At 36.4% G+C, this 22,319-nt stretch overlaps 1 protein-coding gene across 2 annotated transcripts in view; it reads right to left on the bottom strand.

Annotated features, from left to right (window-relative positions):
- The window catches only part of EDIL3 (EGF like repeats and discoidin domains 3), a 254,962-nt gene that overhangs the window by 110,205 nt on the left and 122,438 nt on the right, over positions 1-22,319 (bottom strand). For both annotated transcript variants that reach the window (XM_074812243.1, XM_074812244.1), the window contains one exon: positions 18,562-18,690. In XM_074812243.1, coding sequence (XP_074668344.1) covers positions 18,562-18,690 — 129 coding nt within the window. The remainder of the gene's footprint in view (positions 1-18,561; positions 18,691-22,319) is intronic.

Genomic DNA, 22,319 nt, shown 5'->3' with positions numbered 1-22,319 from the left:
TTGATGATATATTTTAAATGCATTATATGTATTTTTTTCTTTATTGTATATTGATCCTGAATGATTTAATTACATGAATAAGTACTGTATCAGTAAGACCACACAAAGTCTGTGATCTTGCTTGCAGGACTTTGTAATATCCTGTTATTGTTTAAACATGAGCTTGCAGATATTCAAACTTTTCATTATTACTTTCCTAACAAATACCATGAAAGTTAGATTATATACTCTTTATATACTGGTTCAGATTTGTACCAATTTGCTCAAGCACCATATTTTTTTATGACATTAAATGATAAAGCTTCATTGAAAAGAGTAAAATTATAACAGTTTTATTTGGTAAAGAATCTGACTGAAGAGAATAAATAGAATCTAATATGGCTACCTTAATACTGAGGCATTCAGTTAAATATAATTTGAAGGATTCGAGGAATTCAGATATAGAAGGACACACCTCCTTTAAGAGTAGAAGACTTTTGGAAAAACATTTACAAAAAGAAGAAAAAAGTAATGAAAATGTTCTTTCTCATATTCCTATGGTTTACTAAAACAATCCTAAACTGTAAAGGTCTCCTAAATGAGGACAACCTATTTTTTTTCTAAGAAGCTAAAAGAATAAAATAGCATTTAAACGGAATGAACAAGCATCACCAAAAACTTTGCAAGCACCGGTAGGTCACCTTCAATTTTTGATTTAAAGGAACAGAAGAAATAAGTAATTATTATGATAATAATTCATTTTATTATTGTTAATTATAGATTTAAGAAAGTTTCTAAGCTGTTTCTGAAGAAGTTTTCGGCTGTAACTAATGTAAGCAAAAAATAAGCTGTAACTTGAGCTATAAATGTTCCTTGATTTAGCCAGGATTATACAAAAACAAGCACTCATGCATTGCTGGTACAACCTTGCTGTGAAACGTTTAAAAAGAACTGGAGCACATTCCCATGAAAAGTAATAATTTAGTATAAATTATTAAATCTGAACTGTATGCATTCAATGCATATTCAACACAGGACAGTTGAAATTCAGTGGTTTGACTGCTTTTTCAAAGCTACTTTCCTGACCACAACAGGCTCTAAAAATGCTATGCCAAATAACCTGCAGGAAATTTCAACTATAATGTCATACTGAAGTGATTCACTGTTCAGATATCCTTATTATCTGATCTTCAAAAAGAGCAGAAAATAGCTTTACACTTGAGTTGAAAAAGTACAAGCCTCTTGCTCCCCACCCTTAGAGGCTAAACATTATATTATCCCTACTCTCATTATTCTATATGAAGTTTTCCTTCTCCTGCACGTAATTGGTACAACATACTGTGGTAAATGTACTGCAGAATGACTCATCGCAGAGCTGACTATTATAATTTTTCCTGAACTATTCAGTACAAAAATTTCAGATAGTATTATTCTATAAAGAAGAGAGTAAGTCAGTAAGAGTGTTACTAAACTTGTGTTCTGAACCCAAAAGAGGCATTCTAAACAAGCAAGCCAAGGAAATAATGTCTAGACACAAATCAGAACTTTTGGCTTGACTATGCATGAATGCTTGAGATTCTCTCATAACCAGCAATATACATTGTCTAAACACATAACAAAAACAATTTTGAAAAGAGTTCAGTTGCTTCTATCTAGAGTTCTGTCAGAAACTGCTTCTTAAGCATCCTCCTAATACAACAGGCCTGCCTTTCGAAACAATTTTATCTCCTCTTAGGCTTCTTTAGACTAATTGATACTTTTTTCATTATGTCTCTGTAACAAGCCCTCTTAAAAAAAAAAAAAAAAAAAAAAAAAAGAAGAAGAAGACTTCACGCTACTTGTAAACACTGATATTTTTCCTTAGTTTGGAAAAAACAATTTTCCTTCCTAGTGGTTTCTGAAATAATTTCAGGTCAACTTGTCTCATGAAAAATTGCACTATACAGCACTTTGATTCATAAAGAAATCGAGTTCTGAGAAACTGAAAATAAAAGCATATTTTGAAGTTTTTTAAAATGACATTTTCTTAAATTTAATGTGGCAAGTAAAATCATCTTTAATTTTGACAAAACAACATTTTTTATTATGACTAATCTCTTTCCCCTCCAGTTCATTTATCATCTTTTCCACGTATAATTTACACCTCTGTTCAAAGTAATGTTGTTATAGTATCAGTGAATCAGCTGTAGCATCTATCTGTAAAATCTTTCTTCATGTTCTATAAAGGCATTTCCCCTATGCAACCCTCATGTAAACAAAAATTTCCAAATTCAGTTTTCAAGTCACTTATGAATACATTTCTATACAACAGTAACTATAACCACAATTTTCAGAATGCTAACATTAACTGTAGAACTATTAGAAAACTAACAATAAAAAAATTATCAAGAAAAAGACCCAATGAAATATTTTGCAGAAGACTGTTCTTCTGACACTTTGAATTAAGGCCAGAAGAAGAAATAAATAAAATTATTAGTCAATTTAAGAATTGCTAGGAACCTACAGGGGTAACCTCCGTGAAGACTGCAAAGTTTATGCATCACTCCAATATACACATTCAGCATTTTATATGCAATGCACATTTTATAATGCATAGGTTTTCCAGCAAAAGAGCAAATATTAATTATTTCTGTATTTTTACACTCCAAAAGTTGTTTTCAATTGTTTTCCTTAGAAACTCTTGGAAACTATGCAAAAGAGTGGATCACAGAATTAATTTTGTAAAAGTCTAACATGAGCTTCTACACAGAGTAGAACAGTGCCTGTTGACTTCAAAGGACTTTGAGCAGATGCTAAATAAGGTAGGGCTCTACAGAAGTCTTTGCTGCAGTAAATATACATCTTGCATATTCACAGCAATATTTGTGGCTTTATTTTCATGGGGTTTTTTGTGTATTTTGAGGATAATTTTCTATCCCTATTTCTGTTTTGAAAACACCCATAAAATAAATGAGAAAACTGACTATTGCTCTGATCAAACAATTAAATTTGAATGCACATAGGTGCCTACTGCCTGACTTGCAAAATTTTTATCTGTTAGTTATAGCCACTAAAATCTTTGTGGAGTCACACTTCCAACATTGGACTATGTCAGTATTTTTGGATATTCTATTTACCTGTTCAAATACATATTTAATGGCTTTTCATCTGAGGTAATTTAAATTTAATAGAATTTCGGAATAGCATTCCCAGGACCTTCCTTATGAGTTGGTACTTTAAAAGTTTTTATACAAATTGAAGCAGATTTTTCATTTTTAATTACTTCTAATGTATACTGGCATGAAAACCTTCGTCCCATTAAGTAACTTACCATTTAATTTTACACTGTAGAAGCATGTCTTCAGGGCAACAATTCTTATCATTTCCAATGAACCTTATTAAAATAATAGGCTATTTTTATAACAAGTATTTGACAAATCATTTTAACTGTAGTTGAAAAAAAAATCTTATTAAAAAGTGAATCAACTTGTGAATCATTTTTTATTACAAGAAATGATCCAAAAATCTCAACTTCACAAGTAAACTTAAATTATCCAGCATTAGACTGTAACGTCTAACTGGATTACTTGTTAAAATAGCATAGGTGGTCTCATGACAAGAAGTCCAATTATTTTCAAAGGAAGTTTGAACCCAGATCAGTAAATTAACATATTTCCCTTCACATAATGCAAAATAATTGTATTCTTTCAAAATGCCGTTGTTTATTCATTTCAGAATAGACTGAGCATAGGGATGTATCTTTTTCACATGAGTATAGTTATGGCATGTTTTGAAAAATGTTATTAGACCAACAAGTCCTGGAGGATATGATGATGGATGTTCTAAAATGACTAAACCAGATGGTTATATTTGTTCACATGTCTGTATTTGATATACATGGGGTGAAGTGTATTCCTTTATGGCCAATCTATATACATCTCATTTAAGCTCTCATAAAAAGTTGTCTGTGGGACTTCAGTGCACTTATGTTGCATAAATGCACAAAAATGCATTGTGTAAAGGTAATTTCTATTTGCTAATATCTTTCAAATTTATATTCCTAGTTGCTTATAAATATATGCATGTTTTACTGTTTATGAATGTTTATCACAGAAATAATCTAGCACTGTAAATAGGAGAATGGGTTAGATCTTTTGGCACAGATCTCTAACTTTTTTTTTCCCTCTAGTGGCTATAGAGTATCACATTTAACATACACGGACAAGTATTAGATTAAGACCACGTTTATAAATCACTTAAGAGTTATGGAGGGTTAATAAATGAATGGATGGCTTAATAAATGATTACCCAAATGTCTGTTATTCACTATAGAAAATCACTATGTTCATTACACCATAGGTATATCCTTAGTCCTATAAGGATTATACATTTGCTTATAGTATATGTACATAAACATAAGAGCAAGAGGAAAGACCCGGGGAACTACAAGTTGGTCAGTCACATCTCAGTCCCTGGGAAAGTGATGAAGAAAGCCATCCTGGAAAGAATTTCCCAACACATGAAGGACAAAATTGTGATGGAAAGTAGTCAGCAGGGATTTCTGAGGGAGAAACCATGCTTGACCAAGCATATGGCCTTCTACAGTGAGGTCACTGGGTCAGTGGATGGGGGTGACCAGTGGATATTGTCTACCTCAACTTCAGTAAGACTTTTAACACTGTCTCCCATAACATCCTCATAGGCAGGCTGACAAATGCAGGTTAGATAAGTGGACAGTGAGGTTAATTAAAAAGCAGCTGAATGGCCGGGCCCAGAGCGTGGTGATCAGCAGCACAAAGTCCAGGTGGAGGCAAGTCACTGGTGGTGTATGCCAGGTGTGAACACAGGGGCCAACACTGTTCAACGTCTTCATCAATGACCGAGGCTCTGGGACACAGCACACCCTCAGCAAGTTTGCTGATAACAGAAAACTTGGAGGAGTGGGTGACATGCCAGATGGGTGTGCTGCCATCCAGAGGGACCTCAACAGGCTGGAGAAATGGACTGAACAAGAACCTCATGAAGTTCAACACAGGCAAATGCAAAGTCTTTCCTCTGCCCCTGAGGAGGAAGAGCACTATGCACTAGTACATGTTGGCAAGCTGACCATCTGGAAAGCAGCTTGGTAGAAAAGGACCTGGGGGTCCTGGTGGACAACAAGTTGGCCATAAGACAGCAACGCACCCTCATAGCAAAGGCGCCCAACAGCCTTCCTGGGCTGCATTAGACTGAACATTGCCAGCAAGTCAACAGAGGTGATCCTTCCTTTCTACTCAGCACTGGGAAGACACAGAATCGTAGAACGGTTTGGGCTGGAAGGGACCTCCAAAGACCATCTAGTTCCAACCTCCCTGCTGTGGGCAGGGACATCTTTCACTAGATCAGGTTTCTCAAAGCCCCATCCAACCTAACCTTAGATACTTCCAGGCACGGTGCAGCTGCAGTGCTGTGTCCAGTGCTGGGCTTCCCAGTACAAAAGATATGGACTTTCTGGAGTGTGTCCAGTGCAGAGCCATGGTGACTATGGGAATGGAGCATCTGACCTACAAGGAGATGCTGAGAGAGCTGAGACTGCTCAGTCTGCAGAAGGGGAGGCTAGGGGGAATCTTACCCGTGTGTAGAAATATCTGATGGGAGGGAATGAAGACCAAAGAGCCAAACTCTCCTCAGTGGTGCCCACTGACTGGACAAGAGGCAGTGGCTCTGCTTAAAATATAGGAAACTCCATCTGATCATATTTTCTTAAAGTGAGAGTGGTCAAACACTGGAGAGAGGTTGTGGAGTCTCCATCTGGGCAAATATTCAAAACATGACTGGACATGGTTCTGGGAAATCCTGCTCTGGTTGATGCTTCTTGATGATGGGGGTTGGACTAGATGATCTCCAGAGCTCCATTCCAACCCAAACAATTCTGTGATTCCGTGATATATGCATATGGCATATATGCCACGTATACAGTATGTATTATCTGTGGCAAATACACTTATTTGCTAATCACTTCTCAATCACTTTATCTTTTGGACTATGGTAATTTCCTTGTCTCATCTGCAAAGGTGAAAAGGAAGACCACATCTCCCTGCCCATAAAAGATACAAGATGTGTATGAAGTAGTTTCCTCACATCACCAATGACTGCCTAGTGCGGGAAGAGAAATATTTATTGCAGTGACTTCTGTCTCACCTGACTGACAGCTCTATTATCTCAGGGCACATACACCCTGGTTGCTCTTCATGACTCACAGAGAGTTATATGTCCTGCACTAAAAACACCTCTCAGAACTGGAACTTGTATTTATGGCAGCTGGCTCAGGCAATGTCACCTTTGCTTGATGATCGCATCAAATAAGACCTATCCAAATAGGTCTGTGCGTTTTCCACAACTATGTTTACCAGCTAAGGAATTGCCTTCCAGTCTAGACATATAATCTGTACCGTAACTTAGGGCCTCAGGTGGTACAATCCCTGTAAAAGATGAAGGAGGTTCTCTCTCTGTTAGAGCACTGAAATAACGAAGTCAGAAATAAATACTGTAAACATTCAAGTTTTACATTCAGGCAAAGGTTCTTTTTACCTTTCACTTTTTTCCAAATTTTGTTGTATGTCTTCCACAGTGTTATTCTGAAGCTCCTTAAATATCAAGTATGACTGACAAAGAAAATAGAAAGGATGCGAAAAGAGCAGACTGATTTCTCTCTGACAATGGAAACTACTGGTATGGAAGAAAATATTGCTTTTAAATAAACTCTAAAAACTACATGAGAGTAATGATTGTATGCATAACCAGTTCTGCTAGATACACAACAGGATCACACAGAATACATTTTCAGACCTAGATGCTTTACTGACTTGTATAGAGGATAAAACAAAATCTGACAAGATTACAAACCTTATCTATTATTTGCAGGTAAATAGCAATTTAAATTCTCTTTTATGGTGTAATGCATACACATCTGGACCACAGACCATCAATTCATTGCTTGTGCTTTAAGGGGACAATTCCTAAATGCTATAATTTTTGCTCAATTCATGGCCAAGCACCAATCTCAGCAGAAGTCCTTCTGAGATGATAAGCAACTACTGAAGCTCTGTGAACTTGGGCAGAAAAGTATTAGAGTAAGAACAAATAAGTTCCTCTGGAAAGCCTTAGGAGTATCTATGCTTTTATTAACAGCAGTTACCAAAAAGGGATGTATCAGTTCCAGCATTATATCTAATCTGTTAGAAACGTAGAGCTGCCAATTCCACCTTTTATGTCCTTCTGCATGTTCCCATCTCCCCACTTCTCTAGGACCTAGCACTGGCTACATTCAGTGACCTGATCCCACTGAAAATCCCTTCTTCTGGTTAGTTTGTACATCTCCAGATAAGCCAGGAGAGATGATTCAGACTGAAGTCTGATGGGGATGTATTCTTAGGGAAGATGGACATCATCACTTTTGGCAGTATCAGGCAATCACACCAGAGGATTAAACAAAATTCAGGCCAGATCATGAGACTGTAGAAAACCAGGTGCCTCTCATAATGTCAGGCATTAACAAGTCATAAGAAAAGGAAGATAAACAAGATCTATTAATATTTTCAGTGTACTTGGAGAAAAACATAGGTACAGACAGGTTATGCCTACCGTTGTAAGTAGTGTGGTCTTACAGAATTATGGTTGTAGACTGAAATGATTAGAGATGAAGACAGTGTCTGCATGTCCCTACACACATCTCAGGGATGTTTTCTCTGTACAAATTCTAGGCTGGCTGCGTGGACAGAATGCCCATTTACCCACTGGAATGTTTTATGTCAATTCCTAGTGTGTACATGAGGAATTTTAGACTACCATACTATTTTCTTTTAGACTATTTTCATCTCAAAGGGATCCAGTTCTTGTGCTCTGAGACTGCTGACACATGAAGCAAAGCACAGTAAGTGGAGATGATCAAGAGTTTTTCCTTAAAAATGCAGTCCTGGTTCAAACTAAAACACTCATCCAGATGCCCTACAGAAATAATTGTATGTTATTTAACACATCAGAATAAATGCAAGCTAGAAGAATATCCTGGGTATTCATATGCAAATGTGACAGCACCATGAGTTTTGCTTGAGATATTTTATGAATACAAAGGGAATACATTTGTAATGCAGATTGGTATATACTATTAGACTATTATCTCATCATATTGAGTTTCAAGTCCAAGTACTGTTTTTTCAAATTTTGCACACATAGGTAATGAGTCTGACACTATATCCTTCTGTACCTCTGTATACCACTTCCAAATAAACCCATTGATCTCAAAAGTGTATCCACATGAATATATACCACTTATAATTTCAAAAGAGTAGCTTGACTACTGAATATATTTCTGGATCTTCCTTCTAAAATGTTCTTTGACTTCTTCAAACTGTTCACTGGGTCTGTAGTATAACAACAACACCTGATGACTAATTTTTTGCTTTCTTTAATTTTTAGAAAAACTGCCATATGAATTGTTCAAGTTCCAAACATTAAAGTCAGTCATATAATTTTCAACTAGTTCAATGAACAATGGAAATACTAATATTCTACATAGCAGGGAACTGCACAGCCCTGTGTCAGCATGAGTTCTCAGCACAAATACAGTATTTTAATCCTGCATCCTTGACACACCTACACACACAGATGGTTGAGCACAGTAGTTCTTAGAGCAGTAGAACAACCAAAAGAAAAAACTCATCTTTTTTCTAACAGCTGCTTCCTACACAGATGGATCAGACCATGCCACTGTGTGACTAAGTTCTAAATTATAAGTTTTGTCTCATTAAATAAAGAGCTTTTATTTCAAGGTTTCATTTATCTTCATTATCTTCCTCACAGAAATGTGTCAGTCTATCTGTGATGAATCTGTGAATGCCATTAAGACTGATAGCAATCCTTTCTTAAAAACTGTGGTGTGGCTGTGTTGATCCTAAACCATCACAATGGCTGAATTGTCTTATAATTTCCTGCATCTACCTAAATGGGCATAAAAAGTGTGGAGAAGGAACAGAGAACAGATGTTTGTTCAGCTCCAGTTTTCCTGTGTTTTTCCTCTAACCATCCATAATTCTATTGCAGTTCATCGATTGTTCTCTTGTATGGAATTGAGTGCACCCTCAGCAAGTTTGCAGATGACACCAAGCTGAGTGGTGTAGTTGACATGCTTGAGGGAAGGGATGCCAACCAGAGGGACCTTGACAGGCTTGGCGAGCAGGCCCATGTGAACCTCATGAGGTTCAACAAGGCCAAGTGCAAGGTCCTGCACATGGGTTGGGGCAATCCCCAATATCAATACAGGCTGGATGATGAATGGATTGAGAACAGCCCTGCGGAGAAAGATTGGGGATGCTGGTGGATGAAAAATTGGACATGAGCCAGCAACGCACGATGGCAGCCCATAAAGCTAATTATATTCTGGGCTACATAAAATGAAACATGGTCATCAGGTCTAAGGAGGTGATTCTCCCCACTCCACTCTCATGAGACCCCACCTGGAGTACTGCATCCAGGTCTGGGGTCACCAGCACAAGAAAGACACGGACCTGTTAAGAGTGGATCCTCCTCCACAGGAGGGCTACGAGATTGGTCAGTGGGATGGAGCACCCCTCCTATGGAGAAAGCCTGAGTGAGTTGGGGTTGTTCAGCCTGGAGAAGAGAGGGCTCTGGGAAGACCTTATTGCAGCCTTTCAAGATATAAGGAGGGCTTATAAGCAAGGTGGAAAGAGACATTTTACCAGGGCCCACAGTGACAAGACAAGGGGAAATCATTTTAAACCAAAAGAGGGTAGATTTGGATTAGATATTAGGAAGAACTTTTACAATGAGTGTGGTGAGACGCTGGAACAGGTTGTCCAGAGAAGTTGTGTCTGCTCCCCCCCATGGAAGTGTTCAAGGCTGGGTTGGACGGGGCTTTGAGCAACCTGGTCTAGTGGAAGGTGTCCCTGTGCATGGCAGAGGGTTTGGGCTAGACGATGCTTGAAGATCCCTTCCGACCCAAACCATTCTATGATTCTGTGATCTGTATCATCTATTGGATCAGGGTTGCAAATATTAACACATTCAACAATAATTATTCCGTAGTGATGTAATAATGTGGCTAACGCACTGTCTTAAGAATTTCTTCTTGATGCACTGTCCTGAAGGAAAGTTGTGTACCTGACAATTTGGAAACATCTCAATGTTATAAGTCACTTAGCATCTCAAGGTTGTGTCAAAGAAACTCATGTCCAAAGCTTTAAGAAAAGGACTTATGACCATACAGAAAGCCAAGGATATTTCTCCTTCATAACAAGCATTCTTTGACTCTTAGAAAGATGGAGTCGTATAAAGACATGGAAAGCAGGCCCATTCACAAAGTGTATTGTTTGTCAAACTGACAATCATGAAGGTAAAAGTTTACAATAACAGAAATTTGTTTGGAGCAGTAATGCTATTTAAAGGACCAAACTAACAAACAAGATGAGTTTAGGTTTTCCAATCACTGTTACTCCCTTTAAACTCTGTTTTCCTTTGCAGAGCCTTTCTATGCCAATTCCTTTTTAAGAGAGCATTGAGGGCATTCCCATGGAGAAGGCTAAGACTGAACGAAAAGAAAATGGATAATTGTCACACTTCTGGAAAGCTGCCAAAACCAGAATACTGAATTTAGGAAATGAAATACAAAAAACAAAGCAGTAAGAAATGCTCATTTTCTCAACTCAAGTTCTGAAAAGGGAAGGAAAGAACAGCATTTAGATACTACAAAATTACCTTTTCCAGTGAAGAAACTGTGCCACTTTTTGTAACAGGATTGAAATGAACATGTACTTTTTGCTAAGTGTGAAAGGGAACCCAAAAAAGGAGAACAAAAAAGAATAAAATTACATTGAGGTCCTAGATAATAGCTTTTGCTTGTTTGAATGTGAAGTCTTGAAGAACACTGAAAATATTTATATAGTAGATACTGCATGGAATAATGCAGTATTAAGTGATAAAGAATGAGTGCAACACATTAAGAGACACTGAATTAATTGTTACTGCTCTTATCCAAGAAAATCTTCTACTGATGTAAACTGAAGTTTGAATGATGAGTGCATCATCATGCCTTTATGTGAAATTCCCTATCTGTTTGAGATATTATATGTAAGAAATATAAACTTCAAATGCTGGTATGATAGCTTAAGTTAAAAAACAACTGATGAAAGTAGCAGTGGAAGAGACCAGATGAATCAGTGTCCAGTTCCCTGTCTGTTACTGAAGAACCTCATAGTTCAACTTCTCATACTGAAGTCCTAAAACTACTCATAATTTTCTTACAGTATTTATCTTCTACAAAATGAGTGTAACAGCATAATCCATATATTCTTCCACATTCTAATTTTACAAAGCCATGTAAGACTACTTACACATTCCTTTCAAAAAAGCAGTCTAGTTATTGAATATCTGAAAGGGAATATTTGTGCGTTTTTTTTGTAAAAGTGTTTTCATGCAACATTTGCAAGACTCTTTGCTAATATTTTTGTGTAATGTATTCAGGAATATAAACAGTTACTCTCAGTCTGAGGAAATCCACTGAAAAAGCGTATTATAATATTTATGTTATAAAAGAGAGAATGTGTGATGCTGACATTACAATGGGATAACTATTATTGAATTTAAAGAGATCTTTTTAATACAGCATTTATTATTAATTCAAATATAAAGAGGAACCTGTATATGCAAAATATCTCCATATGTTATCTTTTTAACACAGAACATAAAGAAATTTAATTTCTTTGACAATCAAACATCAATTCATGCATTTTTTGAACATTAATTTCTTTCCACAGTAAAATAATACTAATCCTTAAGAAACACAGTGATTAGGGGAAGAGAGTTTTACCCTCCTACACAAGATGTTTATAATGGCTATTGACAACCTAAGTGACTTTCATACCATAGAAACTTCTTAAAAGTACTATTCATTGTATAGTTCAGTCAGTGTATAGGTCATAAGAAATCCACCCCTCTGTTCAATATCCCCATAAAACCCCAAAGCAATCGGGAAGATCTATTTCCTCCCACTATGACATCTTATGAAAGAAACTTAGGCATCAAAGAAGGCAGCTTAATAAAAGCCTCAGCTTAACACCCAGTTCTGGTTAAAACAGGAAAAATCGAAAAGAGACTTCCAACAAAATGCTGCATAAAGAATATAGAAAGTACTGTAAGGATATTCTGCCAAATAAATGGTACAGCTTTGTCTTCAGTATAGGTCACTGTCTCAGTAAAATATACCACAGAACAAAAAAGGTTTTGAGAAGGCCACTGAGAAACCATTTAAAAGTCCTGGAAAAACTCTCATGTGAAACAGAAAAGGAAACAATTTTAACTGCTTCTACAGGAAAAATAAAAGGGAGCATGACAAATGTATGCAAAATAATAAGTGGCATACAGAAGGCACTCAAAAGCTGCTTTTCTTCTAGTCTTATAATACACAAAGAAACACTTAAAGATGCTGAAAGACAGCAGGTTTGAAATTGTAAAGAGATTTTTTTTCAATATACAGCATAATTAGACTATGAAACTCAATGCGTCAGGAAATCGTTAAGGTCAGTAATTCAACATGAAAAAAAAGCTACTGGAAGTGTGTATGGATTGAGAAGAATAAACAGTGCTATATAAGCAAATGCCAACAAGAGTGAAACAAAACTGAAGGGGATATTATACCACTTACCTGGGAATTTAATCCAATCTCTGGCTATTACAGAATGAAATAACATCTCCAAGTAGGGGGCAAGTTATGTCCCATCTTTTCATAGCGAGCGTGTCTTGACCCCTTCTGAGAAGTATTCAGTGTTGGTCTATTACCTGAGATTTAATGCTTTTTCTTTCTGCGCTTCAGGTAGTCTTAGCTCAGTCACCTACTGCTTTAACCAAGTTATTCATTTGGATTTCATGGAAAACAAACCGCTACTTCCAATAGCCCAAAAATTGTTGTTACTGTTGTACAATCCCACAACACATTTGTTGTAAGATTAATTATCAAAACTTTCTGTGGTTTCAACTGACAAACTCATCATTTTTTACCTCATTAGAGGCATCTGTTTTTCTAGGTAGTGTCACACAAAAGTTTTCCTGGACTTCTCTGAATGGGGCAAACACTTGCTGTGCTCCCACACCTGGTGGTTCTGCCATTTCTGTGCTCTCCTTTTTGTCACCTTACACAGTTTCCGTTTTAGGAATAATTATTGACTTTTCTTCCAATAACCTTTACTGGCTATTTGCTTTTCTATTCTTTATTGGTGATCGCTCTTAGGTGTCTTTCAAATTGCCCACTTCCTCTTAGATTTCAATTAAGCAAAATTCTAGAAGATTCGCAAATGAGCAATGGTATATCCTCCCTCAAAGCTTCATTTCTTATCTAAGCTACTGGTTAGACATGGGAATTGTTTTCAGACTTCAGATCAACAATGCTTAGATGTATAAGCTCCCCAGGACATACTGATTATACATGTAATTTACTACTAATATACTATATAGCTTACTACTACTCCATTATTTAACTTACTGATAGTATAATTTGTTAAAACTATACATACTGCTAATTTCAACAAAAATTAACCCTCCTCCAGAAATAAAAAGGAACATCTGGGTTTGATTTAGAACTCCTCAAACAGATATTTCTTCCCAAAGGAGAAACCATTGTCAGCGCTTATCAGCAGAAGCATGGGATGAACATCTGGTATGGTGCAACTGTATGTACCCAAGTACATTAAAATTGCCTACTCAGCTAGGGGGACGGCTGGCTTGGAACAAGCTGCATCTATGTGAGATACAACTGGTTTTAGCCTCGAAAGCTGCATGAAAACCACTGGTGGGGAATGGCTTCTGGAGTGCTCTGCCACCAAACTGCAGACAGGAATGGTTTAGCAAGAACACTCACTCATTGTAACACACCAAATCCATGTCACAGGATGTTCAACAGCTTCCTCACATGTGTTTCTTCCTAGTACCTGGAAAAGTTATTAGGATTTGAATTTGCTGGTAGAGTTGAAGCTGTAGATTATGCATCTCATCAACTGGCCAGAAATGCATGGCCACTGGCCCTTCTAGTTGCAACCCCACAGTTAATAGCCACTGCCCTATGCGTAGTTGGGATGATGCCTCAATGTACAATCAAAATGTGAGCTGATGCTCTGCCACATGCCCCTCATCTGTGCAGTTTCCCAATACACTAATATAGCAGATGTAAATACCACAGAACATCTATGACAGGGAGGTAGAAAGCAGAGAACTCTACAAAACACTGAGAAGAGCTTGCTTACATTATTAAATGTGTTTGATTAATAACCTTTATTCTTGGACTGCAAGGCATTTAGTTATGGCTGGCAGAGTTAATGATCCTCAGAATATAAAACCACATCCAAATCAAACTCTTAAATCTGAACTCTTTATTGTTTCAAATTTGATTTTTTCTGGTTGGATCTCCATGTCATTTCAGTTAGTTATGTGGCAGCCAGAAACCCACACTTTGACATATATTGTTACTAATGACTCAGTTTCCTATTTTTTCAGCAAGCAGTCTCTATCTGATAATCACAATAATGCATATTGTCGATACCTCTCAAGGTTACAGAATTTTTTTTTTGATGGAAGGTCTATTTCATTCTTCTGGCTATTTCCATAGATTTTGAGTTGTTCTGCAGATCTGTATTTCTAAGTTATTTTAATAGGTGACAGTATAATCCTTCTATATGTAGATGAAGGCATTACTTATCTGAAAAACAACTGTTTGTCCAGCATTTTCATCTGTCATCTCAGGACTGACTAGTGAGGTTGATAATGGTGTAACAACAGATGCTGGTTCATGAATAGCAGTAGGCTTTTTTCAATAAAAGCTGAAAAGGTCCCAGAATATTGACTTGAAATCCATGGCTAAAGAAAAGGGAATTATAACACCCAATGATTTCATGCTTCTTTCTGGTGAATGACAGGGCCATGTATTTACATAGCTTTCAGTCAAAGGGATCCTGAAAGAACAGAATTATTTGCTGCTCCTATGAATGAGCATCACCACCGCAGAGTATGCCTTGTTCTTCCTGGGCATGAGTTGTAGGCTATTTTCAGGAATTTAAGTGCTCTAAGCTACTCTCTGGAAGAGCTTCTTTCTCAGTGTAGTTAGACTGTAGGGAGACTTGCCTTGCCTCAAGGTAGTTTTCACAAACAACTCTTCTTGTCGCTAGATACTGTCAATAGCACATTTGAGAGCCAGATTACCATACATTAACAGTATGACAAACTGCAATCTGGACAGAGTTTGGGAAGAATCTTTATACCAATCAGATATGAAATGCCTCTTAAATAACAGAGGAAGAATTCAAGAACATATTGTTCTTGGGTATTACCACAAAAATCCGCCCAGGTTTCCACCTGAGGTAGACCTTCCAATCCAAACATTGGTTACTTTATGAGCCCTGAAAGGGGAAACTTTGTTTCCTTTTTTGCCACTGGGGAATCAGAATCTTTTCAGACAACCACTGCCAATTAATATCAGTTTTGCAATAAATCTAGAATATACAATCAGTGAAATTGCTAATGATCTCTTTTATACTTTACATATTAATTACTTACATGGGTAAAAGGTCAAGGAATCTCAGAAATATTGACAGGATGTTTGTTGATGCAAATGACAGAATACCAGCTTTGGGAATGTATCTCAACTGCCAAATCAATCACCTAGCTTAATTGATTTAGCAACAGAATATTAGACATGAAAGAAATCCAAGATAAAAAACCTTGTACAAGGGAAGTATAATGTGATTTTTGGAACTCTTAACAGTTTAGATGAAGATACATGTCCTGCAATGAGGTCATTTTAATTTACCTTTTTATGATGGAACTACTTTGACAGACTTCTTACTTGATTTACAGTGAGTTCAGAATTGAATTGCTAAACTTTATGAAGCAGAGGAATTTGTATCAAAGGAACTTTGTGAAGTGGGCTGAAGGGATATCATACAAAAGAGTTATATTAAGTCCATCACTGGAAGTCCCATACTTCTTCCTGACTGCAGAGAATTCCTCCACTGCTTCTCATAGCTGACATCCTCAGAGACCCTCTGAACACCTATATACTGTGTACGATTTATTATCACATCTTAAATCAGATTATCCGAAAAGGACTGAATTTCATTCTCCCCCCAAAGAGTAACTGTTCACATAAACTTGTCTTATCTCAGATCACTTTAGCTGCCTTCTTGGGTTCTAGTCTCTCCACAATGAATCTGAATCACCCATGTGAGAACTCTGCTTTATTCTGAAGTTGGTATAAATACATGTTGCTGATTATCAGGATCATTAGCTAACTGTTACATACCTGAATATTTTTAAAAGGATACTGGTGACCCAGCAAGCAACTACAATGAATCACTCTACGATACACTACTGTATGTTTTTTTCATGAATTAGGCAACAAGAGATGATATTTTCCAGACAGGACATGCTCAGCATGCATTTCGCTTGATGAAAATTTGCGCTGTTACTCATTTCATTGCCTCTTTAACAAAGGTCCCTTCTTTGACATTAAATGGAAGGAGAAGCATCGTGCATCACATATTGACTATGTGACTGGTCCCATGATGGAGGATGCCTGCGAACGTTAGGCTGCATAAGGATGTTTTCACATGAGCTCCTCCATATGACTAGACATCAATGGCACAAAGAAGTGGACTGTCTGTATGCTCACTTACAGCACTCACAAGGCTGAAGCTACAGCTTTCTGTCTTTCCACTCTCCAATGACTTATTTCACTTGTCAGGTGGCAGACTCATGTAAAATGCATGCAAGTACAAGGACCAGGGTCTGGAACCACAAGGTACTGCACTCACAGTTTAGCCCAGGGATAATTTTTAAGCTGGTATAACTCTTGAGTTACAGCTAGCCATAATCTTGCTGGCTCCCCTAGTCTTGAGACTCGTGAACTCCTGGCTATGTGATTTAAAGGCTGCCAATGACTACCCTTTGCCATCACGCTTACATGATGAACTCAGTCCCCTGTCTTGACTGAGTGCTCTAATGATATGACCATTAAACCAGAAGAAAGTCAGTATGACTTGTTGCTGGCAGTCAGCTCCACTAGAAGGCCATCCTCAGAATCAGGGCCAGACAGAACAGATCCCAAAGGAATGGATAATATCCAACATTTCCATGTTCCCAGTAGAAGAGGTAGACACATATTTTAACTAGATTAAGTCAGTGGGACAGCCTATGTTACCTAAGTAATTAACTGAGAGAGAGAGTGTGGCCAAAGTTAATGAAATTGAATATCCATATTCAGGTCTTCGGAGACACTTTCCATTGAGTATATAAGGAACATAATGAACATAAGTAGTTATATGAGCTGGACTGTATTGGTTCCTGACACTTCAAATTATAGACAAGTATCCAAATGGGGCACTTAATTAAGGTAGACTGGACTCAGTGCTTATTCACTCTGATTTGAATGACTGGATTTATCTTTCATGTGCAAATGGAACTGGATTCTTGACTGTTTGTTTGAGTTTTTAACCTTCTAACTGACTAACAGTTGGCTTCCAAATGCATCAATAACATGAGATTTTAAGAACCATGCTGTGCTTTATTGCACAAAATAAAACACAAATTTGGCACACAAGTTTCTCCTTAGGCAAGCACTTGTTCTAAATGAGTTTTACATATGAAAAAAACCCAGCTTCTATTTAAGTGACAAATAGATAATGCAAATTACGTTTATAGGTTAGAACATGATCTGATCAGTCACTTGCAGATGTACACGCATAGCTCTTACTAATTGGGTTTGATCACACAGAACTTCTGGTGACATTAATTGGAGAAACAGGGACCCGTAATTTTCAATATGAGCACAAAAAATGCAACATGTATTCTTAAAATTTTTGGTTGGTGAAGTGTAGATCTTGCTATATAATCCCACCATGAGATACTACTGAAATCTCAAGATTTTTTTTTTCCCATATGGCTACTTGTCAGTTCTGTAACTACACACTCTAAGACTAAGATACTGACCTGCTGTTCCCAATCTGACCTGAAACCAGGAAAATAAATTATAATGATTACAAAGAGGTTCAGATACTGTATTTTAAACAGGATTCAATGTACATCCGACTTAAGTTTGGAACCTTTGCCCCTGAATCTAAGTACAGTGTTTCAAAACATTTCTTCATAATTCATAAATGCATAGGAAAGAAAGTTCTAAAACATACATTTATTCACAAATTATATTCAGTTATTCTTTCCACTTTTGTCTAGCATTAATCAAAACAAACACATAAACGTCCAAGATAAGAAGAGTTCCCCACTCTTTCAAATATGCTTTTTCATTAAAGCCATGCTAAATGTGCTTACTTTTCCTTACCATGCTCTAGAATATGCCTAGCAAATTATGCACTGTTGTGTCCAGTAAGTTTGAAGTAAGGTCATTTTCTGAAGGTAGTAGTAGTATTCAGTAGTATTAGCTTGCTCATAATAGAAAGGTCAAAGACTGATACACCTCAGAAAACCAGATCTGATATTAATCCACATCACTGCAAGCAATAAAAAAGCTCCTATCTATAAATACAATAAAAGTTACCATGTGGAACTTACTGTGCTGGCAGTGAATCCCATTAAATCCATCCGGACATTTACAAACATATCCTATGAATGTGTCGCCTCGGTACGCTTCACTGATTTCACATATCCCGCCATTATGACATGGATTAGGAAGGCAGGGTCCTGAGAAAGGGGGGAAAAAAAAGAGATAAGTATATACACATACATACATACCTAATAACAGCCATAATAATTTCAGTCATTTGTATGTGTTCATTAAAGAAATAAAATCCCTTATGTAGATGTTCATATTCCACTAACCCACTAAAATATACCCTTCACTTAGTTCAGATAACTTGCCAGCATAGATTTTTATGAACAAGAAAAAATATGAAGCATGTCACTACTCATTAATCACAACATTATTTTTTAATGTAAGAGAAGACAGGAGACAGAGAAGCTAAATCTTGCTCTCCTATTAAAGATAACAGGCATTCTAACTTTTATACCACTGAGGAAATATGTATTAATCAAACATGCCTATCATGCACAGAGTGACATGTGCAATATCTCTGAATAATCACTACATGTCAAGTTAGTAGTTTGAGATCTTTGCTATGGCTTTGGGTGACTTTCTGAATATGTGACTATCATCTGGGCCAGCAGTTAGCAGCTACTACACTAACGATTCCTTTTCCACTTAGTGACTTTTTAGCATATCCACTTCAAACTGATTTCAGAAAGGTCTTCTGACTTAAGCTTTTTTTTCCCAACTAACCATGTGCTAGGATACCTAAAATTTCATCAGTGAGATCTAATTTGTTAGGTTAGCAACCACTACACATACATTTAAATAACAGCATGTTTTGAACTGAGGTCTAAAGTCTATTCATTCAATGGCATGTGTTAAAAGCGTTTTACATTTTATTATTTTACTAACGCTATCTGTAACATACCTCCTACCAGAAGAAAACATTTTAGCATTTTGATGACTTTTTCTTCCAATCTCACTTTAAAGAACTGGTAATCATTGATTAGAAAGCCTCATGTGCAAGTTTGTATGTGAAAATATTTGTGAATTCAATATAAAATATTATTTGCAACCATTGCCATGTCCACAGAAAGGTGTTAATCTTCACTTATTGAAATGCACTGTCATAATTATTCACCCACTTAAAATTGCAATTAAAAAAAAAAAAACCAACAAAAAAACCCCAAACAAAACAGAAAATAACATCTTTCCACAGCATAATTTACTGACAATCAGCACTAGGAACTGAATGATTTAAACTTAAAAGAGCTACAAGTTTAACGTTTCTGAGGGTCTGCCTATTAGTTTATGTTTGCAATTACAAACCCAAGGTTTGACAGATGTTCACAGCAACAGCATTCATTCAGAACATCACATTAGTGAAAACTGCACTCTCTAAAAAAATACTAATTTGCGAAAGATAAAAATTAACAGAATGACAAGGATGTTAGAACACACTCCCCGGTTAGAATTGCCTGGGTGGTTATAGCAATTTAGGAAACTATCCATGTACACATTTCTATTACAACTTACGTCATCAGTTTATTCCAGGACACAAGCCCGCAGAAGTTACGCTTGTGCACATCATTAAACATGGGATATGTCTCACTGAACCCAGTAAATAAAAGACACGAATATATAGCAGCGTACTCTAAATGCAATTAATAGTAAAAAAAGGCAAAACTTATGAAGATAAAAAGGAGACTGGCTGTTGCCTTTTTTCCTTTCCCCATCCACATTCTGCATTGCACTCTAAATGTAATGGTACACTACATTCTTCATTCCAGACAACATATATTACTCCTTTAACAGGTCTAGGAAGACACATGGCTTTCAAGTATCACAGCTTCTGTTCATGTTATTTCTCCTTTGCAATATTTTGGGAAGGAACATGTTCTAATAATTTGCACTTTTAGTCTCCCAATGAATATGAGCTGTGTGTTTTTTTTCAAGTCTCTATCACAGTGCAGCAGTTTTGGGAGTACCTGCAGGTAGCCTCATATCTTAATTATTTCTATGCAAGCGGATCTCTAATCTTCCAAGAACAATAAATCTTTTAATAATTACTTTCTCATTTTGCTTGCTGCTTTCTCCATATGGCTTGTTGAGCACATGTTCAGCATACTTTCATTGATTTTCTTTAGATTTTGCATTTTCTCAGATCAGTCCAAAGTACAAAGGCTTAAAAGGTCATTTGAGGTGCACAGTAATAAATATACTGGTGCATGCCAGTATTTCTAACTAATCTTAGTCTTCTATGATACCTTCCCACTGAAAAAAAGCTCCACATCAACAATATGAACACTTTTTTTTCCGTGATTATAATTCTGGTTTGGTCATAGTCATATAAAATTATTTTCAATCTAAATGTTGAGTAATTTTACTTTCTGATTTGCCTTTTTTTTTGTTAATAGAAACCTGTAGTTCAAAAATTATTTTGACAGCAATGAAACAATCTCATTAAATGCACTGAAACTGGTAAACAATAATCATCTAATTTTCACTAGCTAACATGCATTTCCTAAGAAGAACATGAATTAGACTCATTTGCATTCTAAAAGAATGAATGATTGAAACTTTAAAAAGCCTGTATCATCACACCTTGTTTCTCCTAATTCTCCAGAGGACCACACCTGTGAGTTCACACATCTTCAGGATATTTAAATTGCATGAACCATCAAGCGTATTATTTTTATTTTTTTTTACTGAGTCTACAGTATCCCTGATGCAAGTTATGTAGGTCAGAGTGTCTTGAAGGATCTGAGCCCTAATCCTGCCATCATTCCATTTAAGCATCAAAAATGGTATGTAAAATCTAGGCACTGCTGCCAGATGATGAGAGTTCCCAACTAACTTCCATACGGACGTATAGGCTTTTAAATAACATTGTATTGACTGCTGGATAATTAATTCCCTGACAATCTGATTAATATTCTCAGTTTCTCAGATCTATAGCAGCAAGTTCAAGAACATTGTTCTTTACCAAAAAAATAAAAAAGAAAACTTGTCAAGTAATTTTCAAAAAACAGTGGACTTCGGGGATTTGTTTTTTTAAATCAATAGCACTGTAATACTTTTGCAGGTAATCTTTAAGTGGCTTCCAACACAAAGAGAACAACAACATTTGATCAATATTAATGAGCAGTGGAATTCAATGGTATGCTTTCCGGACATTTTTATCCATGTTCATATAAAACAATGTCAACAAGATTAATTGTGCACTCAAAGTAATAGATCTATTCACTTTCCTGCTCTTTTGAGTCCTTCTTTGTGCAGTTCCAGTGGTATTAGCCAACATAATAAGTATAGTCCAAAATACATCATTCTGTTATTCAATTGAAATCCCATGCTGTCTTTGAAAAAATATTGAAAGTTAACTTAAAGCATAGCAGATTTTAAATTTTTTAGACGCTCTTACTAAAATCTCTGAGATTTTATAGATGGACGAATCAAACAAATGCATCCTCAGTAGAGTTGCGAAGGGGCTCAAGGCAGAACCATGTTATGTTTTCTTCTTTGACAAGTACAGTTAACTGTAACTTCACAAAAATAAAACGTTGTATAATGCAATGCTGAAGTGTTAGTACATATTTGAGAGAAACCATTAGTTTGTCTATAGCAAGAAAAGCCAGGAAGACAAGGAAAGCATCATTTCACCAGTAAGAATGTAATTTTTGACAATGAGAATATATAGAAAGAGAGAATTAGCCTATTTAGGAAAACTGATACTTCATTCTGTCTTATAGGATATTCAAATTGTTTTGAAATAATAGAAAGAAGT

This window comes from Strix aluco, chromosome Z, assembly GCF_031877795.1.
Source record: "Strix aluco isolate bStrAlu1 chromosome Z, bStrAlu1.hap1, whole genome shotgun sequence".
In the NCBI taxonomy this organism is placed as follows: Eukaryota; Metazoa; Chordata; class Aves; order Strigiformes; family Strigidae; genus Strix; species Strix aluco.
This window is presented reverse-complemented; position numbering and strand designations above follow the sequence as displayed.